Raw genomic sequence first — 18,945 nt, 5'->3', positions numbered from 1 at the left:
AATTTTTACTTGAAAGTCATAATCCTGCTTAATTGGCCTAACATTACAAATGTCCATAAAAATGTCTTCAAACTAATCTAAGGTGGAGCCCCCCATGCCCAAACTGCATTCTGCAGACCTTGTGCTATGTGGTAGAGGTGGAGCAGATTGATCCAGATATGACAGCATTGTTACTAACCTGGTATTGGTATCAGATAGGATTGATTCATTGTTTCTAAACCCAGTATGTAGCCCACTGAACTGTGTTACATTAAATAGGTTTTTTTTGGAAATGAAGAAAATATACTTCAAACAGACACTATTGTGTGATGTCACGTCTATTGTATTTATAGCCTATAGCACATTTAATTAACAAGTTTCAAAATGCATGAAAAGCTAAAAGGTGTGGTTAACTAATTGTTGTGAGAAGTAAAAGCAACAGTGATTTTGTGGTCGGTAAAATGTGTTCAGAAATTTGCAAACTGATGATGATTCATCTCACAAATCCTGACACATTGCTCTCCCCTATATGAGCAGGCTTTATAGGGTAAAGGATTTGGTATCTCTGAGAATTCTGGCCTTGTATTCACTTGATATCGGATCAGTGCCAAACAATGCCTAACTCTCCATTTGAGGTTATTTATGATACAAAAACACACACTTAGGTTTATTCTTTCAATTTCTTTGAAAAATAGTATTGCAGTCATTTTCCTGTTGCAGTCAGTCCTTGGGTTTTTCCAAAGAGGTGTTCTGGGTTATTTGTTCTCTCACTCAACAGTTTTCTCTTTCTATTTCTTTGCAAAATCATTTCACATGTGGCTTTTCTGGTTTTTTGTTGATTCATTGTTCGTCCTTTCAGGCTCACAGCTTTCACACCAACTGCCAGAAACAGTTTCTGCATGGATAACAGCACCATCTTCCTGCTCTGCCACACTATTGTTGCAACATTTTGTTGCCCATGTGAGAAGGAATGCAGGAGGTTGTTGTTTGTACAAGGATCAAAGTGAAAATGTAAATTTACTGGTGTCAATCAACGTAAAACCAAAAGCAAAATATGAAAATAAGCTGCAAAAGGTCTGGTTAGTGGGCTAAAACCTCAACAGAGTAGAACCAGTTTCACCATAAATTAAAGGTGCAATGTGAAAAATCTCACCATTAGATGTTAGTAGTTCACTGTCAGCTAAGTTCTTTTTTCTTACCCCTGCCAAGTGCATAATCCTATCTACAGTAGTTGCTGTAGGACAAATAACTGGCTGCCATTCATCTGTAGTGAGTTCGGTTGTCAGTCTGCTGTTTACCTCAGCTCGCAGTATTTGCCCACGTCTATTTACTCTGGAGGAGGCTGTAAACCTTTGTGAAAGGAGTCCCAGTTGATGAGTCAGTGAAGCTCACTTCTATCCAATGACAGCAGCGGTGAGGTGAGCTGTTGAGGATATCCTACATTTTCCTGTAGGTCAAAACTGATATTTTTGCAGCTGTTAGCCTCTGCTAGATGCTTTTATCCAGCACAAATTTTATTTGAAATAGAGCTACCGTTGTTGGGCACGTAGCAAATAAACTCTCATTTGATGTGAGAATTAAATCAAACTGGGTAGGCGTTTATAATAATGTCACACTATTCAGCTTTACTAGGGTATTAATAAGGCATTAACAAGTACTTAATTCATCATTGTTATAGCATTAATCTTCCTTCATAAATACCAAAATTCTGACTATGATTGTTGCTCTCAGTGACGTAGCAGCAGTGATAGCTGCTCACGGTGTAACAGTAATAGATGGATAAACATATGTGTATTTATAAATGACACAATAACGAGGATATTGGTCGCCAGTCTCTAGCCGAATACATAAAACATAAGTAAGCAGATATCCATTTTGACCACTATATTTAACATGGCATCTACAAACCGTGCCTACTCCTATGTATTTTCAATGGATTAATAATAAGCTTATGACAATTCAATTCAATTCAATTCAATTTATATAGCGCCAAATCACAACAAAAGTCGCCTCAAGGCGCTTCATAGATACAGAGAAAAACCCAACAATCATATGACCCGCTATGAGCAAGCACTTTGGCGACAGTGGGAAGGAAAAACTCCCTTTTAACAGGAAGAAACCTCCGGCAGAACCAGGCTCAGGGAGGGGCGGCCATCTGCTGCGACCGGTTGGGGCGAGAGAAGAAAAACAGGACAAATACATGCTGTGGAAGAGAGACAGAGGTTAATAACAGATATGATTCAATGCAGAGAGGTCTATTAATACAGCGGTCCTCAACCCCCGGGCCTCGGACCGGTACCGGTCCGTGAGTCGTCACTCTGAGACAGGATATTTCTAATTTTAGAGATAGATTTAGAGACAATCCATCAGTTTTTTAGAAGACAGTAATCAGGTTATATTTATGAGTGCAATAACTATTTTTTATAGTCTAAAAAATAATTTACTGCACCTTAAGCTTGCAAAACAGAGCTACTGTTAGACCTTAACAGTTAACTACAGAGCAATGCCAATACTCTATTCTAATTAAACTGGCTGATCCACTTTGTTAAATAGACTAAATGGGGGGAGGCAAAAGGGCTTTCCGTCAAAATCCTTTAAATCCAAACACAATCAGGACATGTTTAATTTGAATTTGAGTGCGCTCGGCTGTTGCGTAATCTTAATGTTACACAAGGCTTTAATCATTTTCTGTTTTTAATCCAGGCAGACTGATTGATAGTGCAGTGTGAAAAGAAACCATACGAGGTCAGTATTGCTTCATCGAAAGAAAGTTTGGGTCGTTGTGACCTAAAGTGGAGCAACATTTAGACCATCGGAGCTACACGATAATTAAAACGTACAAATATGACTATTTCATTTCATTTGAAAAGACTATGAAAGCTCTTTTAAGCCGCATTATGTGAGCATGCGTTCAAATACAGAATAGGCCTATTATTGGAGAGATGGTGGTGGGGAGGTGACCTGCTTTTATTTGCTCCTGATGAATCCTTATGTCATTTACATATCAACTACAATTCCGCGTCTCACTTTTAAATGTCTCCAGTCGCCTGCTGAGAATTAATTGGTAACCACTGTGTGATCCGGTGTGACTGCGCCCCTCCCCTCCCTCCCGAGGATGCAGGACGGGTTTACGGTCCTGAGTTCTGACTCCTGACGGCACAGAGAAGCTCCGCGATCATCACGAGGACAGTCCATAATCGCGCTCTGGCATCTGATTTCTTTCTTTTAATTTCTTTCTTTTTCTTCTTTTTTTTTTCTTGCGCCTTTTCTTCCCCCCTTAAAAAACACCCTTCTTCTCTGACAGCATGAAGGAACTCGCTCTTTTGGGATAATTTCAAGTATGGATCGCTTCAAATGTACATTTCCGCGGAGCTGCAGCTGAGCTTTCGTTCAAGGCTGACTGGATTCTCGCAGCGTGATGGATATAAATGAGTTCGCGGTGCTGAAACTTTTTGTTGTTGGGGTTTTAAGTGAGTATTTGATTGACTGTTTTTATTTAACTATCATTGAAATCTCCTCCTCATCCTGTCTGAGCTGTAACAGAAATTGCTTCACATAAAAACAGCTCTTTGCAGCCAGAGTTGTTTTCCATGTATCTTCATATATGCGCACTGGAGCAGGATGCTATTCTCTGATTCCGTGCTGCACATTTACACCTGCAAATGCAAATACCCCTGCGTTGGTCTGTTATATTAATGCGCTCCTCTGCACTGCCCAGCTGCAGAGCGTACACAGTCTCTTCTCTAGGAAGTGTCAGGAACATCTATCATATCTCATAACTCATGCACTGAAGGGAGGATAAGCAGTGTTGCATCACGGCATCATGCCCCAGTGGACAGACCTGACCTATATATCAGGGCCAGTGTTTTTTTTTATTTCTTTTTCTGGTACAATAAAATCATGTATGAAATCAGGTTTCCGTGGGGTGCCAAATGTAGATGTTCTGATGGATGGGTTGCGTTTTGCTCTGTACTGACAGAGTGCTCAGTGGTGGCTGCCATCAGTTATAATGTGAACCTCAATAACCTGCTGTTGTGACGGAGCCCTTTTGACAGCCTATAACCTATAACAATCAAAATCAGGGAGGTATAATCCACATAATGACTCGGTGATGAAGAGGAGTTCAGTTGCAGAGACTCTTTCCACGATCTATTGAGCTGTTATATTGTTTTGGCACCATCTTGACACTCACTGAAAATACCCAGGTTTTGATTTTTAAGGACTTCTTTTCTAGTAGCTACCTCTGTACACCTGAGGTGGATAAAAGAAAAAAGCTGTGTCTAACACACTGCAGAAAGTTCTTTTTAATGACATTTTAATGCCAGTTAAGCTTGCTGTATGCTGAAGGATGTGGTCAGTGTCTTGCCAGGACCTTCAGCCCACAGTCCCCTGGACCTCTGCCATGTAACAGCTGTCAGGGCTGTAAGGCCAAGAAAAACTTAGATGGACATTTTCTGACAAGATCTGCTGCAATAAAAAGCCAAAGAAAAATAAATATTATTATGCATGCACTCAGACTGGAGAGATGGCGGAATAGCCGCAGATGCTGCTACAACAAGTTATATTCCCATGATGTAAGGACGCACAGCAGCGGTTTCCTGTGACAGCTCTTGTCTGCACCAAAAGATTTTCCCATCAAGCTCCCTATTAGGGAGAGAAAGCAGATGCCGTGCGTTCAAAGAAAACCCGAACACACTGCACTGAGTTGCCACCAATTGTTTTCTTTTAGTGGAGGTCTGGCGTATTGGGTGCAGCCGAAAGTAGAGGAGAGGGTCCCCATCTGTGCTGCAGAAAGAGAGTGATTCCCCCTGACTGTGAGGCATCTGCTAAGCCCAGTAAACAGTTATTCATACTTTCTGACAGTGAGGGGAAAAAGCCCCGGGGCCCCTCTGTTTCAGCACCATGTGAAGAAGAAGAAACGAAGAAAAAAATGCTGTGAAGATGTGTTTTAAAGCTCTTTTAAAATGCTATTCATAGACCTGCTGGGAGATTATAGCATGGAGCTCTTTTTTTAATGCATGCGGCTGCTGTCTTATCATCTAGACGAGGCAGACATTCACTGCTGTTTAGGAATCAAGAGAAGTCATTTTTATTAATGCTGACTGCTGAAGCAAATAAGGAATAAAGGAAAATGCAACTTAAGGCAAAAAAAGAGGAAGCATATTTTCATTACAGTATTTTCTCACCATTCACTGACAGGGAACCAACAATAACCATGTTTTTACAGGCTCCCTCAGCTCTAGCTCACACTATCTTCAAACATTTTACTAGTGCAAAACTGACGTGACAGAACAAATAAATGCCACTGCCACTGGTCAGTGTCATCAAGGGTGGGAGCAGTCAGCAAAGCCAAACTCAGCTTAGACCAGGCTTAGGCTGAAATATTTGTTTCATCCCTGGGGTGAATAAAAAAAAATTAAGCTTGTTTTTGTTTTCTTGTCAACATATTCCACAAAAAGCCAAAGCCAGCTGTTGGATTTGAGTTGACTTGACTGATTTTGAAAATGATGTGCTCTGATTAAAGCCGCTTCCCCATGGTGAAGCTGGTCCCAGAAGCTAAGCAGTGTTGCGCCTGGTTAGTACTAGGATGGGAGACAGCCTGGGGATACCAGGTGCTGCAAGACTGTGGGTGGTTCAGGAGAAGGAGAGCTCTGAGGTGTTTTCCTTCGCAGTGAGAAAGTATGAATGGGGTAAGCAAGTTGGAAGTTTGGTAGTTAGATCCCTGGCTCTGTAGTCTACATGGGGAAGATACTGAAACATTTGATGTGCATGGCTTTAAGGCAGAGAGCTCTTACACTTAGAAAAGTACTCTATGTGCTTTCATGAATGAGCCATGTTACATACAGAGTAGAAAAGCACTATATAAGAACCAGTCCGTTTACCAAAAAAACCCCAACCTCTTATTTCTGAAGCTAAGTGTGGCTATTAAAAGCTCACTGGCTTATTTGATATCATGGTATTGCCTTAAAACAAGGTTGTGAAAAAAAAACAAACATGTTTTGAAATATATGCTTTTCACAAGATCCAGCCAATTTAAAAATAATCCCGTGTCCTTAGCAGAGATGAATGGCCTCAAGCTTGACAGTAACACGCTGCTAGTTTTCATCTTTTTATGAGATTTGTTAAGAAAAATATCGGTTACAATGGTGAGACACACCAGCTGTTCCCACAGGTGAAGTGTCATAAGACTGTCCGACACTGCAGTCCTCTGCCGGGTTAATCTGGCGTCATTATACTCAGGAAAGGGCACGTTTGAGTGAAAACCGATGGTGTGAGAAAGCTTTCAGTTTTGCTCGTGAACGAGTCGCTGTTACTGCTCAGCTGTAACAGCGGTGACAGCGTGTTCAGAGTGTTGTTAATCTTTCAGATGCCTGTTAAAGTTTCATGCACCATGAGGGGCTTGAACTTTGTCTCCCCGCTCATCCTGCTCATATCAAAGTCTAATGCCGAGGTCTTCCTGAGTCCGGGCTACTGTGCAGTGTTGGTGATGGACCCATTAGTCATGTCTGTCTCTTTAAGGTTTTTCACTCAAAAAACCTATTTACATGTGCATTAGTGATTCATAGATGAAACAAGTAAACATAAAGGTTATCATGTAGTAAAAATGCTGAAATGTTTTCCTTCTCACCGATCTAAATGATGCAGCCCCACAGGAAAAACTGCACGATTGAGGACTGAAGCTTAATGGAGATGAAGAAAAGCTCGATGTGCTCTTTGAGGCACAAAAGCTCCTGCAGGTCAAATAATATGAGGACTGCAAACCAGCAGCTCATTAGCTAATATTTACAGCAGCCATCATTGCTGCTTGTTTCACAGCTACACAGCAAGAGGGCAGAGTTACCTGGAGACCGGACAGAGGGAAGGTTTCTCGCCTGCAGATCCGGCTCTAATGAGCTCGACTGGAAATGGGAAGTAAGCTGAATGTGTAATGATAGACCGACACCAGTTACTGAAGCCAGGCTTAATGACAATGTGCCATTTTATCCACAGAGGACAAAATATTTTCAGTCGCCCAGTCACTTAGTAAAAATACATACAGTTTATTTCTATAGCACATTGTTCTGTACAAGTTGTACAAAACTTTCACTACGCATTACAGTCACTAAACCGACAAGAAATATAGAGTAAAAATCAAATAAAACAAGACTGCTGAACTAGAACCGGTAAACTGGTTTTTAACAGTGTTTTAAAGTGATTGAGAGACTGAGCAGCTCTTATGTGACACAAGAAAAGCCTCTGTCGCTTCTGCTTTTAAACTTGGATCTAGGAATATTTTAGACCAGCTAGTTGTAGACCTTAGTGCTCTTTATATAATGCAGTTGACAAAGTCACAACTGAGCCAACATCTAAAGGATTACAATAGTCTAATCAAGAGGTAATAAAAGCATGAATTACTCTCTCAAAGTCATGTTGCTTGGAGGCGTACCTCACCTTACAGAAGAGCCTTTGAAATACACTTGTCTTAACAACAGATCTAATCTGTTCATCGGATTTTAAAGCACAGTGAAAAATCACACCAGTGACATGTGGCAGTAACACGTTGAGAGGCCTGTCTTAGCTGTCATACCCATCTAACAGGCTGGATTGCTGGAAGTAAATAATTTCTCTGTTGGTTTTGTTCAGATTGAGGAAGCTTATCTCCAACCATAACTGTACATCTTTAGGACAGTTCACCAGAGCCTGAAAGGAAGCATGGCTGTTTGCTTGTGTCGAAGCTGTTTGTTTAGGTTTCTTCAGCACAGAAAGGGGTTTGCAGCAGCTGTGAGAAGGGATCATTCACAAGGCCTGCAAGATCTGCGATGCTGATGATATCACAAACTGTTGTATCGTGCAGATCTAAGACATTAGAAAGGGAAGAGACAGTTTAGAAATGTTATAGAGGAAGAGGGCCTTGAACAGGGATTGGGTAAAGTTTTATGGTCAATCAAACTTTGTCTTATAGTAGTTTTGTTGTATTTGTGATGATTTTGGCTACTGCCATTAAACTATGTACAGGGAAAGATTTCAGTCAAAGTAATCAAAGTCAGCTTCAGTTGTGCAGTGAGAACTGGACACGTGAAAGAAGTCTGATGAAACCCCTCGAGTGCTGCCACTTGAATCAGAATGAGTTTCAAAATGGCCAAAAAAAGGAGAAGAAATCTGCGGTCGTGGACGCAGAGCCAAGAAACCTCACAAGAACTCTTCATCTCCCTCCTCATTTCATTTCTACTTGAAGCAAAACCTGGAGAATAAATTATCCCCGGCTTGCGTAACACAAGTCTGCAACAGAGCCCTCCGTGGCTTATTTGCAGCGGTGTGTGTGTGTGTGTGTGTGTGTGGGGGGGGTTATCTGTCAGCTTCTGACAAGGAAGAAGATTGTGAAATGAAAATGATGATTTCTCTGATTCTGTTCGACATATTTTAAAACCCTATTCTGACCTTTCCATTTGGAGTCTTGTAGAGTTACTGGAGTCCACAGCTGAGTTTTTCTTGTAGTAAAGAGGAGTTTATTAATATTAATAATGCTGGGGAGGGCTTTGCTTTTAATGTTCAGACCTGCTTAATGTCTGTCCGGTCCCTTAAAGGGCTTTCAGACAGGATGTGACAACGACCTCTGAAGTTATTCCCGATGGTTTGTGCCGCTCGGGCGGTGATGAGGATGCGATTGGCCAATAGAAACCTGGCACACAAAATGAAGGAAAAGCTCATGCTTTATGTTTAATTTGCCTTAATTATTTGATACAAATTTGTGTCGTAGACTGTATATAAATGATAGAAGTAACCACTGTAATGATTTGTTGAATCCCATTCTGAACCCACAAGTTCAGCGAGGACGTTTAATGTCGGCATTTTCACGCGAGATTATGTGTAATTAATGTGTAGTCACATTTCTTGAGAGGTGCATGTCAAGGCCAGGCTGTAGGTTATGGTTAAGGGTTTCAGATGGGTTTGCGGATATGACAAAGTTACAGTGCAGATTTCCCACTGACCTGTACATCCCCAGTAAAACTTACGTGTGCTCCCAGTATATCTAAAGACTTTTTAAAGTTTCTTAACTGAGGTATTGAAGTACGCAGATTATTTCACTGATCTAATTGCAAAGTTCAAGTAGAAGTTCTGCACTGTCCTTGTTCAGCTCCTCATGTCAGTTTGCTTTAGTCATGCTCTACAATGATGGGATTCATCTTTTCAGGCATCAGTTGGCATTAGTAAATTTTAAATTCTAGAATTTCCTTCTATTTCCTACATATTAATAAATATTTGTTTTTTAGCTAACAAGAGGACTCCTGAATAGTCTGCTCACTAACCCACACACTGGTAGGCTTCACTGAAAAGATGGCATGGCTGGAGCCTAAATGTGTCTAAATGTTGTGTTTCTAAAGCTAACATATACAGGTGTAATGTGTGGGCACTGGGGCTTTAGCACATGCAACAGTCAGGCTTTCTTTTGTAAAGTAACATTAAATGGGAAATATAATGAATAATTTTTCACAGCAGTCAGCTTAACGTTCCTGTGTTTTCAGCACCCAGCAGTCCACTGCATTAATATTCATTCATAATACACAATTGGTTATTATAAGCTAAGTGGCCAGCCGTATTTGCATTCAGAATTTGATTCGGCTAACTTTTAATTGAACACTTTTGCAGAAGGACTCCTGCACTCGTGCCATCGCTCTCTGAGGTACCGGGCACTAAGAAAGATGATCATTAAAGGTCTTGGATTCATTAATACCCTCAGAGCACTCCGGTCTGTGCCGAGCCTCTGACTAAGCCTCTCAATTTAAAGTTGTGATAGAGTGACTCTGGGTTTCACATGACAAACTTTCATGTGTGCTGGCTTCTTACTGCAAAGACGGTGCCAAAGGGCTCTAATTAATGGCCAGGACAAGTTGACATGTTTACCACAGATCTCTGCTGTGTGTGTGTGTGTTTACTGCTGCAGTCCTTCAACAACTTTGGACATTTGAGAAAAAGTGCAACTTTTTTTCCCATTCTGACTGAAGGGGAGAGAAAATTGAATTTAAAACACTCAGTTAGCTCGAGCATGAGTACCTGTTTGAATCTCATCATGGGGCCAGAGATCTCAGATTTGTCACTGAGCCAATTTTGGACTTTTATTTGGGAAGTAGAGGTGGGTTTTTTTTCAGCAGACCTCTGGATTTACAGCTTTGTCTTGTTCTTTGTATCTATGCAACTGTTTTCCGTCTCCATGCCATTTGATGTTTGTTTCAAACCCGACAGAAAGTGGCTGATGTGTCCCGATGGTGTGACGCTGGTTTTGTCTTTCTTCAAATAAGAAGACACAAAGTGGCTTCAGGCTGTTTGAATCTTTGTAGTTTTGAAATTAAATGCTTGTCTGAGGTTGTAGAGTGAGGAAAAACAGATGGAAGTCTGAATTCTAGTGTGGGTTTTACAATTGAAGAAGAGCAGTTGTGCTGTTTCTGCGTGTTCCCAGATTTTTTTAATCATCACATCCATCTTCCCGTCAGCATCCATCCATAACCAGCAGCTTGCACTGATGATCTGTGTAAGGGCACAACTCTTAATGCTCATGTAAGCTGAAAATAAAGCATTTGAAGTAGATCTGCACTCAAAAATATCCTTCACCCTCAACACACGTGGAGCAATACTTCTGAGTAAAATGCAGCTGAACTATATAAACTCAAAAATAAAATCATTAAGGAAAACGCACTTGATATAAACTCAGTTTATTACTAACCGATTACATTTCATTTGACTAGATTCCATAAAATGTAACATTTTACTTATGTACGAAAATTAAATGGACACGTTTTATGTAATCAAACAGCTAAACTCAGCACTTTGGGCATAACTTTTATTTTAGTCTTGGACTCTGTTACAGTAACTTTGTATGATTTACAGTTCATTGAGTTCAGTTTTAATAATACAGAGAAATCCTCCGACATTCAAATGACACTCTCTGAGCAAGCACTTAGTGACAGAGTGAAGGAAAAACTCCAGATCTGTGTGACAACCATATTAATGGTAAATGGTAAATGGCCTGTATTTATATAGCGCTTTACTAGTCCCTAAGGACCCCAAAGCGCTTTACATATCCAGTCATCCACCCATTCACACACACATTCACACACTGGTGATGGCAGCTACATTGTAGCCACAGCCACCCTGGGGCGCACTGACAGAGGCGAGGCTGCCGGACACTGGCGCCACCGGGCCCGCTGACCACCACCAGTAGGCAACGGGTGAAGTGTCTTGCCCAAGGACACAACGACCGAGACTGTCCAAGCTATTAAGAATATCTTCATCATAAATGACATCACAGATATCAAAGAGGAGGATAACCTGTCGATCGGTGGCGTGTTTGGATCCATCTGAAGCTTCAGTGTTCGGCTCAGTGGATTTATCGTACATTCACTGACCTCACTATTTGAAACTTTGTTTAATGTAAGCATCCACAATTGTCACACTGTATATATGGCAGAAAATGAGGAAAAGCACAGTGGGTCCACTTTAAATGAAAGCGCTTCATTTAGATATTCCCCGACAGACAGAAATGTCGAATGCTCGGCGCTCCCACAAACAAGCCGTGATAGCTCATCGACAGATTGCCCCCATAGGGGCCCGTTTTCTGTTGAAGCCTGGCTGTAATTTTCCTCTCCACATGGTAAATGGACTGCATTTATATAGAGCCGTTACCCCAGAAGCCCATTGCAGTGTCTCACATTCACCCACAACATGCTGCTCCACCACCTCAACTGCTGGTGCCCTACATTTATACAAACAGTATAATGGGAAGGGTCAGAAGAGCATTTATCTGCGGAAAATCCCTTGTCATGGTTTCTCCCTTCTCCATCACTGGTATTTTATTTCTGTCTGTCTCCGTCCTGGCCATCCAGTAGTCCCCCTCTTCTCCTCCTCATCTTCCTGCTTTTGTTTGCCAAGTACCCAGAGTTCCTCTGTGTCTTGCACATCTGTCTCATTCTCCAGTCTCGTCTTCCTCTCCCTCCTGCTTGACCCTCAGATCCCCTCAGAGGGAAGACTCCACTCTTGATAGAAACAGCCTGGACACTCCTTCTCAAGCCTAGACGGGGTTATGGTGGGAGCAGAGAAACAGCTTGTGTTGTCAGACCAATTATTTATACCTTCTGTAAACAGTCTCACCAGGAGTGGAAGCATTTTAGCTTGTTTTCTCACCCATGTAGTGCTGTCCAGGCATGGCTTGAAGTGGGTGGGAATCACGGGTCAGTTTCGGAAAGTTGAAAAAATGATGGATGGATATTTGGATGGGAGTTTCCATAACTCCATCAGTTTCCATCAGTTAGGGGAAACAGTTCAGACCCGTTAGGAGAGTGGAAACCCCCCCTGGGTTTAATCTGTACTGAAGTGAAGAAGCAGTTATAGAGAGGTGATTTTTAAGACTGATATCCATATTTGTTGATTTAAAAATCTAATATTACAAGATATTGACCAATATTTTCGTTTTTGTCATATACAATAAACATAAACAGATTTTCTCAACATTTATAATGTTTTTATTCACTGGTTTGCGCTTCGCCAGAATCTGCTCGGATCAGCTGGTTATCCTGTTTGTGCCAAATATGTGTTTCCAACAGGTTGCTCAGTGCACTCTGGTGGTAAAAGGTGTTTTTACATATTTTTGTTTTTACAGTCATTCTCTTCTTTGATTTTTAAATTTTCATTTAACGTCTGTTATAAATGCCGAACCAGCAAAGCTGCTATTGGCCGATAAAATCAGCCAAATGGGTCGGGCTCTAACAGTATTACTTTCTAATCTTTGCTCTTGTTTAATTTTAGCCATGAAAAACCAGTTTGGGATCCAGAAAGAAATGGTGCCAACATTTGAACAATCACCTCCCTTCAAATTTACCTCATTTGTTCCTTTTCAAACTCCCCAGTGGTTTTTTCTGCCAACATCTCTATTGTTTAGTCTCCTTGACAGAGTCACTGAATTAATTTCTGTTTGCCTCACCTGGCACTTCAGCTGGTAGGTGCATAATAATCACTCAGCAGTCTGTCACTCTGGCTGTGCCTCACTATAAATCCCTAAGGCTTGTTCCAATGGGGGCCGAGTGAGAATAGAAACTGATCACCATTTTTTGCAATTTCACTTCTCGGTGTAAAATGATTTCCTTTGACTGGGAAAGAAAAGGCTTTCCAAAGAAAGCTGAATCCATAAAAAAGTCACATGTGTGTCTGCCAGGGCATTTTCAGATCTGCAATAAACATCTGAAGCTTTTCATCAATTCTGAGCCTTCTGCAACAGCAGCAGCAGCAGCAGCTGGCTTCAATGGTTGACTGCTGAGAAATCCAGATTTATTTTACTTTAGCAGGAACCCTCCTGTCATTGACAGATGCCACGTTGTGCTTTGAGCGATGTCTCCAAATATGGTGACCAATATTTGATGGATATGAGTTCATAATTGCAAACAAGAATTTTCAAACTAGCTGCAACAAAGTTATTGCTCAAGTTATTAATTAACGAGGAAGAGCGGAAGCATAAAGCGGAAAAAGGTAAGAGACATATGGCAGGTAGTCTCATCTGCTGATTTTTTGAGTTAGGAGTTTATACTGGCAACCTCTGAGTTCCCTTTAAGAGAACATGTAATTACAACGTTTAGAGCTCAAACAGGTCATGTGGCTCAAACTGTGTATAATGTCATATTAACAGACCAACAGACAATTATCACTGTCAACTCTATGGATGTTTGGCCAGCAGCTTCAGCTTTTTCAGTTTTATCAATTTTATTATTTATATAACACCAAATCACTACGACCGTTGCCTTGAGGCAATTAATTAGAAATCCTTGAATAAACCTGTTTGAAAACAGTCCCCTGTTTTCATATGGGACAATTTTAAACAGAAAATGAATGTGGAAATACTTAAAATATCAGCCAGTCGAGGTCAACTTTTAGTGCGAAGGTCACCACCGGTGCAGAACGCCGTCTGTGAAATTTCCAGCGGCGAGAGTAAAATGCATTTTGGAGGCTAACAATGAAATATTGAAAAATCTGCAGTGTATAATGAGTGAGTGACAAATAAAAAAGGACCTTGGCACAGAATTGAATCCGCACTTTCACTTCAAGTAAATATGTACTCTGAACTTATTAATGAAATATGAAAAAAACAGTGTAGGGAGCATAAACTCTCTGTGTCTGCTATAAAAGGCCAGTTTCTCAGACACAGCACGCACTGAGCAAAATCGATACAGGATTTACTGTCTCACAGTTTATCCCAGGGATCACACAATGGAGCGCCAAAAGAAACTCACCAGGACAGCTTTTCTTTTGGAGTTTTTTGTGGTGTGACTTCACATGACCCAAACAGGTCAGCCTTTCTATTACAACAACATCCTCCCATTGCCTTTTTGTTGGATCAGTACCCCACAATTGCCACTGCACTCCAGCTGCCTGTTAGAAGGTCACACAGCTCCAGCGATAATAAGAATGATTGACAGCGTGTCTGTCTGTGTGTCACAGTTATTACTGCTGGAAAGGGCTAGGGAAATCAGTGTTAATGGATTACAAATTCTGGTTTCTGCTCTGAGAACAGGTCAGCATTAATTTCAGGAAGAAGGAGAAGTACTTCTGGCACATTGGCTTTAGTATCTTAAATTTTTTTTATCACAGTCAAAAAGCGCTGCCAGTAGTTGGGGGAAGCTTTCTGGAAACCAAAGGGAAACAACCAATGTGTGGGTAACCTTCTGAGTCAAAGAGAAAATAAACTAAATCAGGAAAGAGGGTTGGAGATAAGTAGCAACATCCTCTTGGCACAAACACTTGTGCTAGCACTGCATTTGAGGCTACTAATCATCTCAATCTGTTTGTTCCCCAAGTTTTGTTTGACTATAGGAAGGATCCAAAGGTCTCAGAATTCATTCAACAATAATGGGAGCAAATGTTACTTAAAGCATTTGACAGAAATCCCCGTTCCATCCATTTCCTCAGTGTTTGCTCAAATCTCAGCTCCATTTCTGGCCTTCACTTTAAGATTGCTTCTGCTGTAGTTAAAAAGCTTTCTATTTAAGTGAAGGAAAAGCTATCACCTCCACAGCTGTCTTGGTGACCTTGGCACGATAACCTCACTGTTTGAGGAGCTGCTCTCCTGGATCTTAGCACAGAAGGAAGACCAAACAGGGAAGAAGTATTTCCCAAAAACAGGTGGCTTTAATTTTGGACCATCTGTTGGACTACTGCTTTACCCCCTCCCCCAACCCCAACTAACTTTTGATTTTGCCAAATTTGTTTCTACACTGATTATAATTTAAAGAAAAATCAGAAAATAACTGTTTTCACAGATCTCTGATCTTAAAATTAAAAAAAAAAAATCCACTAACCTCTTGCTTCTTCCTTAGAAGTCACAGCAAACTAAACAGACATTTTCCTTCTGAGTGTTATGTGCTCATTGATCTAGCTTGCATTAGTTGTTTTTCCTGCAGCTGGTGAACACAGGGGGGCGGCATGCCTTGAAAAGCCAAAAAGTGAGAGATCTTCAAAGTCTCTTCAAAGAGTAGAGAGGGTGCAAACATCATTCAGTCATGCATACTAAATTGTGTTTGTAGATAAGAATAAGACTCAAAATTATTCAGACACGCAAATTTTACTTGGTTCACCTCATCTGCCTTTAGTGTTTTTTTTCCACAGAAACACTGAACGGGTTTTCACTGTGTTTTTACAGCACTCAGCACCAGAAGCAGCTTTTAAATTGAACAACTTAATACTGTACGAGTTCGGGTGTGAATTTGTCTGAAATCTTTTGCTGGGTTGGTTTAAAGCAGGGAGGTTGGGAATTGATTAGCCAGCAAATCAATACATCTAGTTTATTGTTCAAGGGCGTACCTCAGGGTTCTATTGTAGGCCCATTATAATTAGCATATACATATATAATCTTTCAAGTATGCTTCCAGCTGTGTGCTTCTGTCCAATCTTATTTTAAAAAAAGATTTTGGGGCTTCTTCTCTTTTGGACAGGTACAGTGAAAACTGACAGAAAAGTGAAGGAAGACATGCAGCAAAGGACTGGGAGTCAAACTCCAACCCGGGCCGGTTGCTCTCAGTCATTCGGCATATAGTTGTCTGCTCATCCCACTGACCTAAACCGGCACACTCCTGTCCAATCTTGTTTACCCCAAGTTAATTGTGCACAAATCTCCATCGTTGGTTGGCCAGGGCGCATTTCACTTGTCTTTTCATCGCTCTTAGTCACCCTTTGTCCTGTCTTTTCCCTCTTCCTCTACATCTATCTTTACAAACCTCAGCATCTCGAACCATTTATCTGCTGCATGGAAAGAAAGGCGAGGCATCTTGCAGTAGATAGAGAGCATGACAAAGAGGACACTTGATTTGTTTCCCTTTTAAATTTCTCTGATGAGATAAAAAAAACAAAAAGAACAAAACAAAAAACAGGACACAATATAGCTGCAGGCATAGATACAGAGTCAGACAAGGTTTCCCTAATTTCCTGTTTAGGATGCATTATATAATCTTTCCCTGTGTTCAAACTAACAGAAGGTTTTTTGTCATGTCATGAAATTAACCTAATTATCTCTTAAAAAAAACTCATTACCTTTCTGTCCCAGTGATAATGATGAGGAGGAACTAAAATAAGACTGATTTTTATTTAATCCCTATCACTTCCGGCTATGGTTTAAATCTTTCTGGACAGTTTTGGCAGCTCATCTACTTTATTTCATCTTCTATTTCTTCTCACCTATATTTATCTAATCTAACAGATAGTAGATGACAGCACAGACAGAGCCAACCAATGCTCAGCTGTCAACCACCACCTGCTAACACTTCCATTTATTACTCTCACACTTCAAAATAACTCAGCTTTGCCTGCATAATTTACTCTCTTAATGCTGTTTTTATGTAGTTGCCTTTTGGTTTGAGAGCAGGAGGTAAAAAAAGGATAAAAAGCAGTTGAAACTGTGATGGCAAAACAAGTATTTAATGATCATTGCTTATAACATTAAGTTAAAGAAAGGAAAGCTAATAATTGCACCCTGTTAGCATTTTGCTAATTTAAACCCCCACATGTGGAGAATTTAATGAATATTCTGCCTTATGGCTAATTCCTTTGGCTGTACAACAAGGAACATGCTCAGACTTAATTATCCCAGTTTTATTACATTTATGTTTGGTGCCTGTGTCTTTTCAGCTAGTTGGTTATTATTAGCTATAAATAACAGCTTTGCTGCATTTCCAAATTAAAGGGGCAGTAAATGAAACTGTGTCCACTCCTTTATTTTCACATTAGTTTGTTAGTCCACTTGTGACTTAAAAGCATCTCTTGACTGTAGCCAGTAAGAATAAAGCATGCAGTGACCTGCTGGGGTGGATTGGCTGGAAGCTAACTGGGTCTGAGGCCTACCGTGGCCAAGACTTTGAAGAGACATGCCAGAGGTGAAGAAGTGACTCACTGTAATGAGTGAGGGGAGAGATTTATTTTCAAGTAGTGAACAACAGAAATGCATGACCGATATTAATTGCTGATATGAAGCTAATTGCTTAAAGCATATTCATGTCACGGTAATAGAAACATGAAGCAAATGAGGTGAGGAGCAAATGTAAAAAATATTCAGGTGAAGTGAATTGTGTGAGTTGCTGAATCTGTTGAAACACTCAAAGATGGTATACTACGAAGGTATACTACTTGAATGTTGAATGAATTTGTTGCTTTCCACATGGTTTACTGTTAGCTTGATAGCATTTAGCAGTTTAGCCGAGGTGCTCTGCAGACAATGCTGTCAGATGGCTCTGTAGCTGTATTGCACTTAGTAAACAGTTTATCCTGGAAGAATACCACTAATGTACGTCTGCTTTGCTTCCCCAAGTTAATAGGTGAAAAAAAATAATCTATCACTTCACGTGTTCATTGATTTTAAAGGCACAGTGTGTAAAATCTTAGCAGTAGATGTCAATAGGTTGCAATCAAATGAATTCTGTTTTCTGAATAATCTTATCTATGGTGGCCGCTATAGGACAAACAACTGTGGCTGCCGTTCGGTGGTGAATGTAGACTTCTGGTCCACTGTTGTTTACATCTCTCTCAATGTGTGTGCACATCTATTTACTCTGGAGGAGGCTGTAAAACTTTGTGAAAGGGGTTCGATACGAGCTTGCGAGTCAGTGAAGCTGTGATTTCAGTTCAGGAGATGAAGCTTGAGATAGAAGAGGAGGAAGAGGATGAGGTGGAAATCAGGGAGGAACAACAGCAGTGTTGAAGGAAGGGGCAGATGAAGAGGAGGAGGAGAAAGCCATAATAAGAAAGAGATGATGAAAATATACGTGAATAAATGTTAAATGGTCATACTTTGATCTTTAAATGAAAACATGATTTATAAAGACACTACACGTGTGGCCGTACACTAGATACATAGATAAAACACAATTAGACAGAACAGCGATGTCCACCTCGGGCTCTGTATTCAAGATGGCGGCTTTGGGAATACAGCATCCACAAGCTGGCGCCTGCTCCTATGTATTTTTAATGCACGCATTCGAAGTTTATGAGAATGCATCAGTTTGTAGGAAGATGTAGAAGTGAAACTTTAAAATGACTTACTGTACCTTTAAGGATGTAACTGCCTATTTTAGTTGCAACTGTGACAAATGCTTTATACTCTGTGATTCTTTGACTTTGTTCATAACCGCATTGATTTGATTATATTGTGATGATCTGTGTCTGATGTTTGACCAGCTCCATCCACAGCAACCAGGAAAGGCCTCATTAGCATACAAGTGTGTGTGTGCCACTTGTCCTGACAAGCTGGCTCTCATCAGCAGCAGTCGTAGCCCCGGTGAACCTCTGTGAAGTGCAACCTGAAGGGTTGATGAATGGGGTGAAAACAGGCAAGCGGCTGGTTGAGTGAATGAATGCATTACTATCATTGCATGTGTGACTGATGAGACATTTAACGATTCGATTGTCTGTAATGAGAGGCTGTGAATAAAAGAATTAATGATAAATAGATTTCTGCTCAAA

At 40.6% G+C, this 18,945-nt stretch overlaps 1 protein-coding gene across 1 annotated transcript in view; it reads left to right on the top strand.

The window, feature by feature from the left end:
- The first annotated feature begins 3,025 nt into the window (after positions 1 to 3,025).
- The window catches only part of LOC146661870 (receptor activity-modifying protein 3), a 39,142-nt gene continuing 23,222 nt past the window's right edge, over positions 3,026 to 18,945 (top strand). Inside the window, exon 1 of the mRNA XM_085418361.1 lies at positions 3,026 to 3,449. Within this exon, the coding sequence (XP_085274487.1) occupies positions 3,398 to 3,449 (52 nt within the window). The 5' untranslated portion in view covers positions 3,026 to 3,397. The remainder of the gene's footprint in view (positions 3,450 to 18,945) is intronic.

This window comes from Rhamphochromis longiceps, linkage group LG9 (genome assembly GCF_057381845.1).
Source record: "Rhamphochromis longiceps isolate RC_006_pf linkage group LG9, R_longiceps_female_GT1.1, whole genome shotgun sequence".
Lineage (NCBI taxonomy): Eukaryota > Metazoa > Chordata > Actinopteri > Cichliformes > Cichlidae > Rhamphochromis > Rhamphochromis longiceps.
This window is presented reverse-complemented; position numbering and strand designations above follow the sequence as displayed.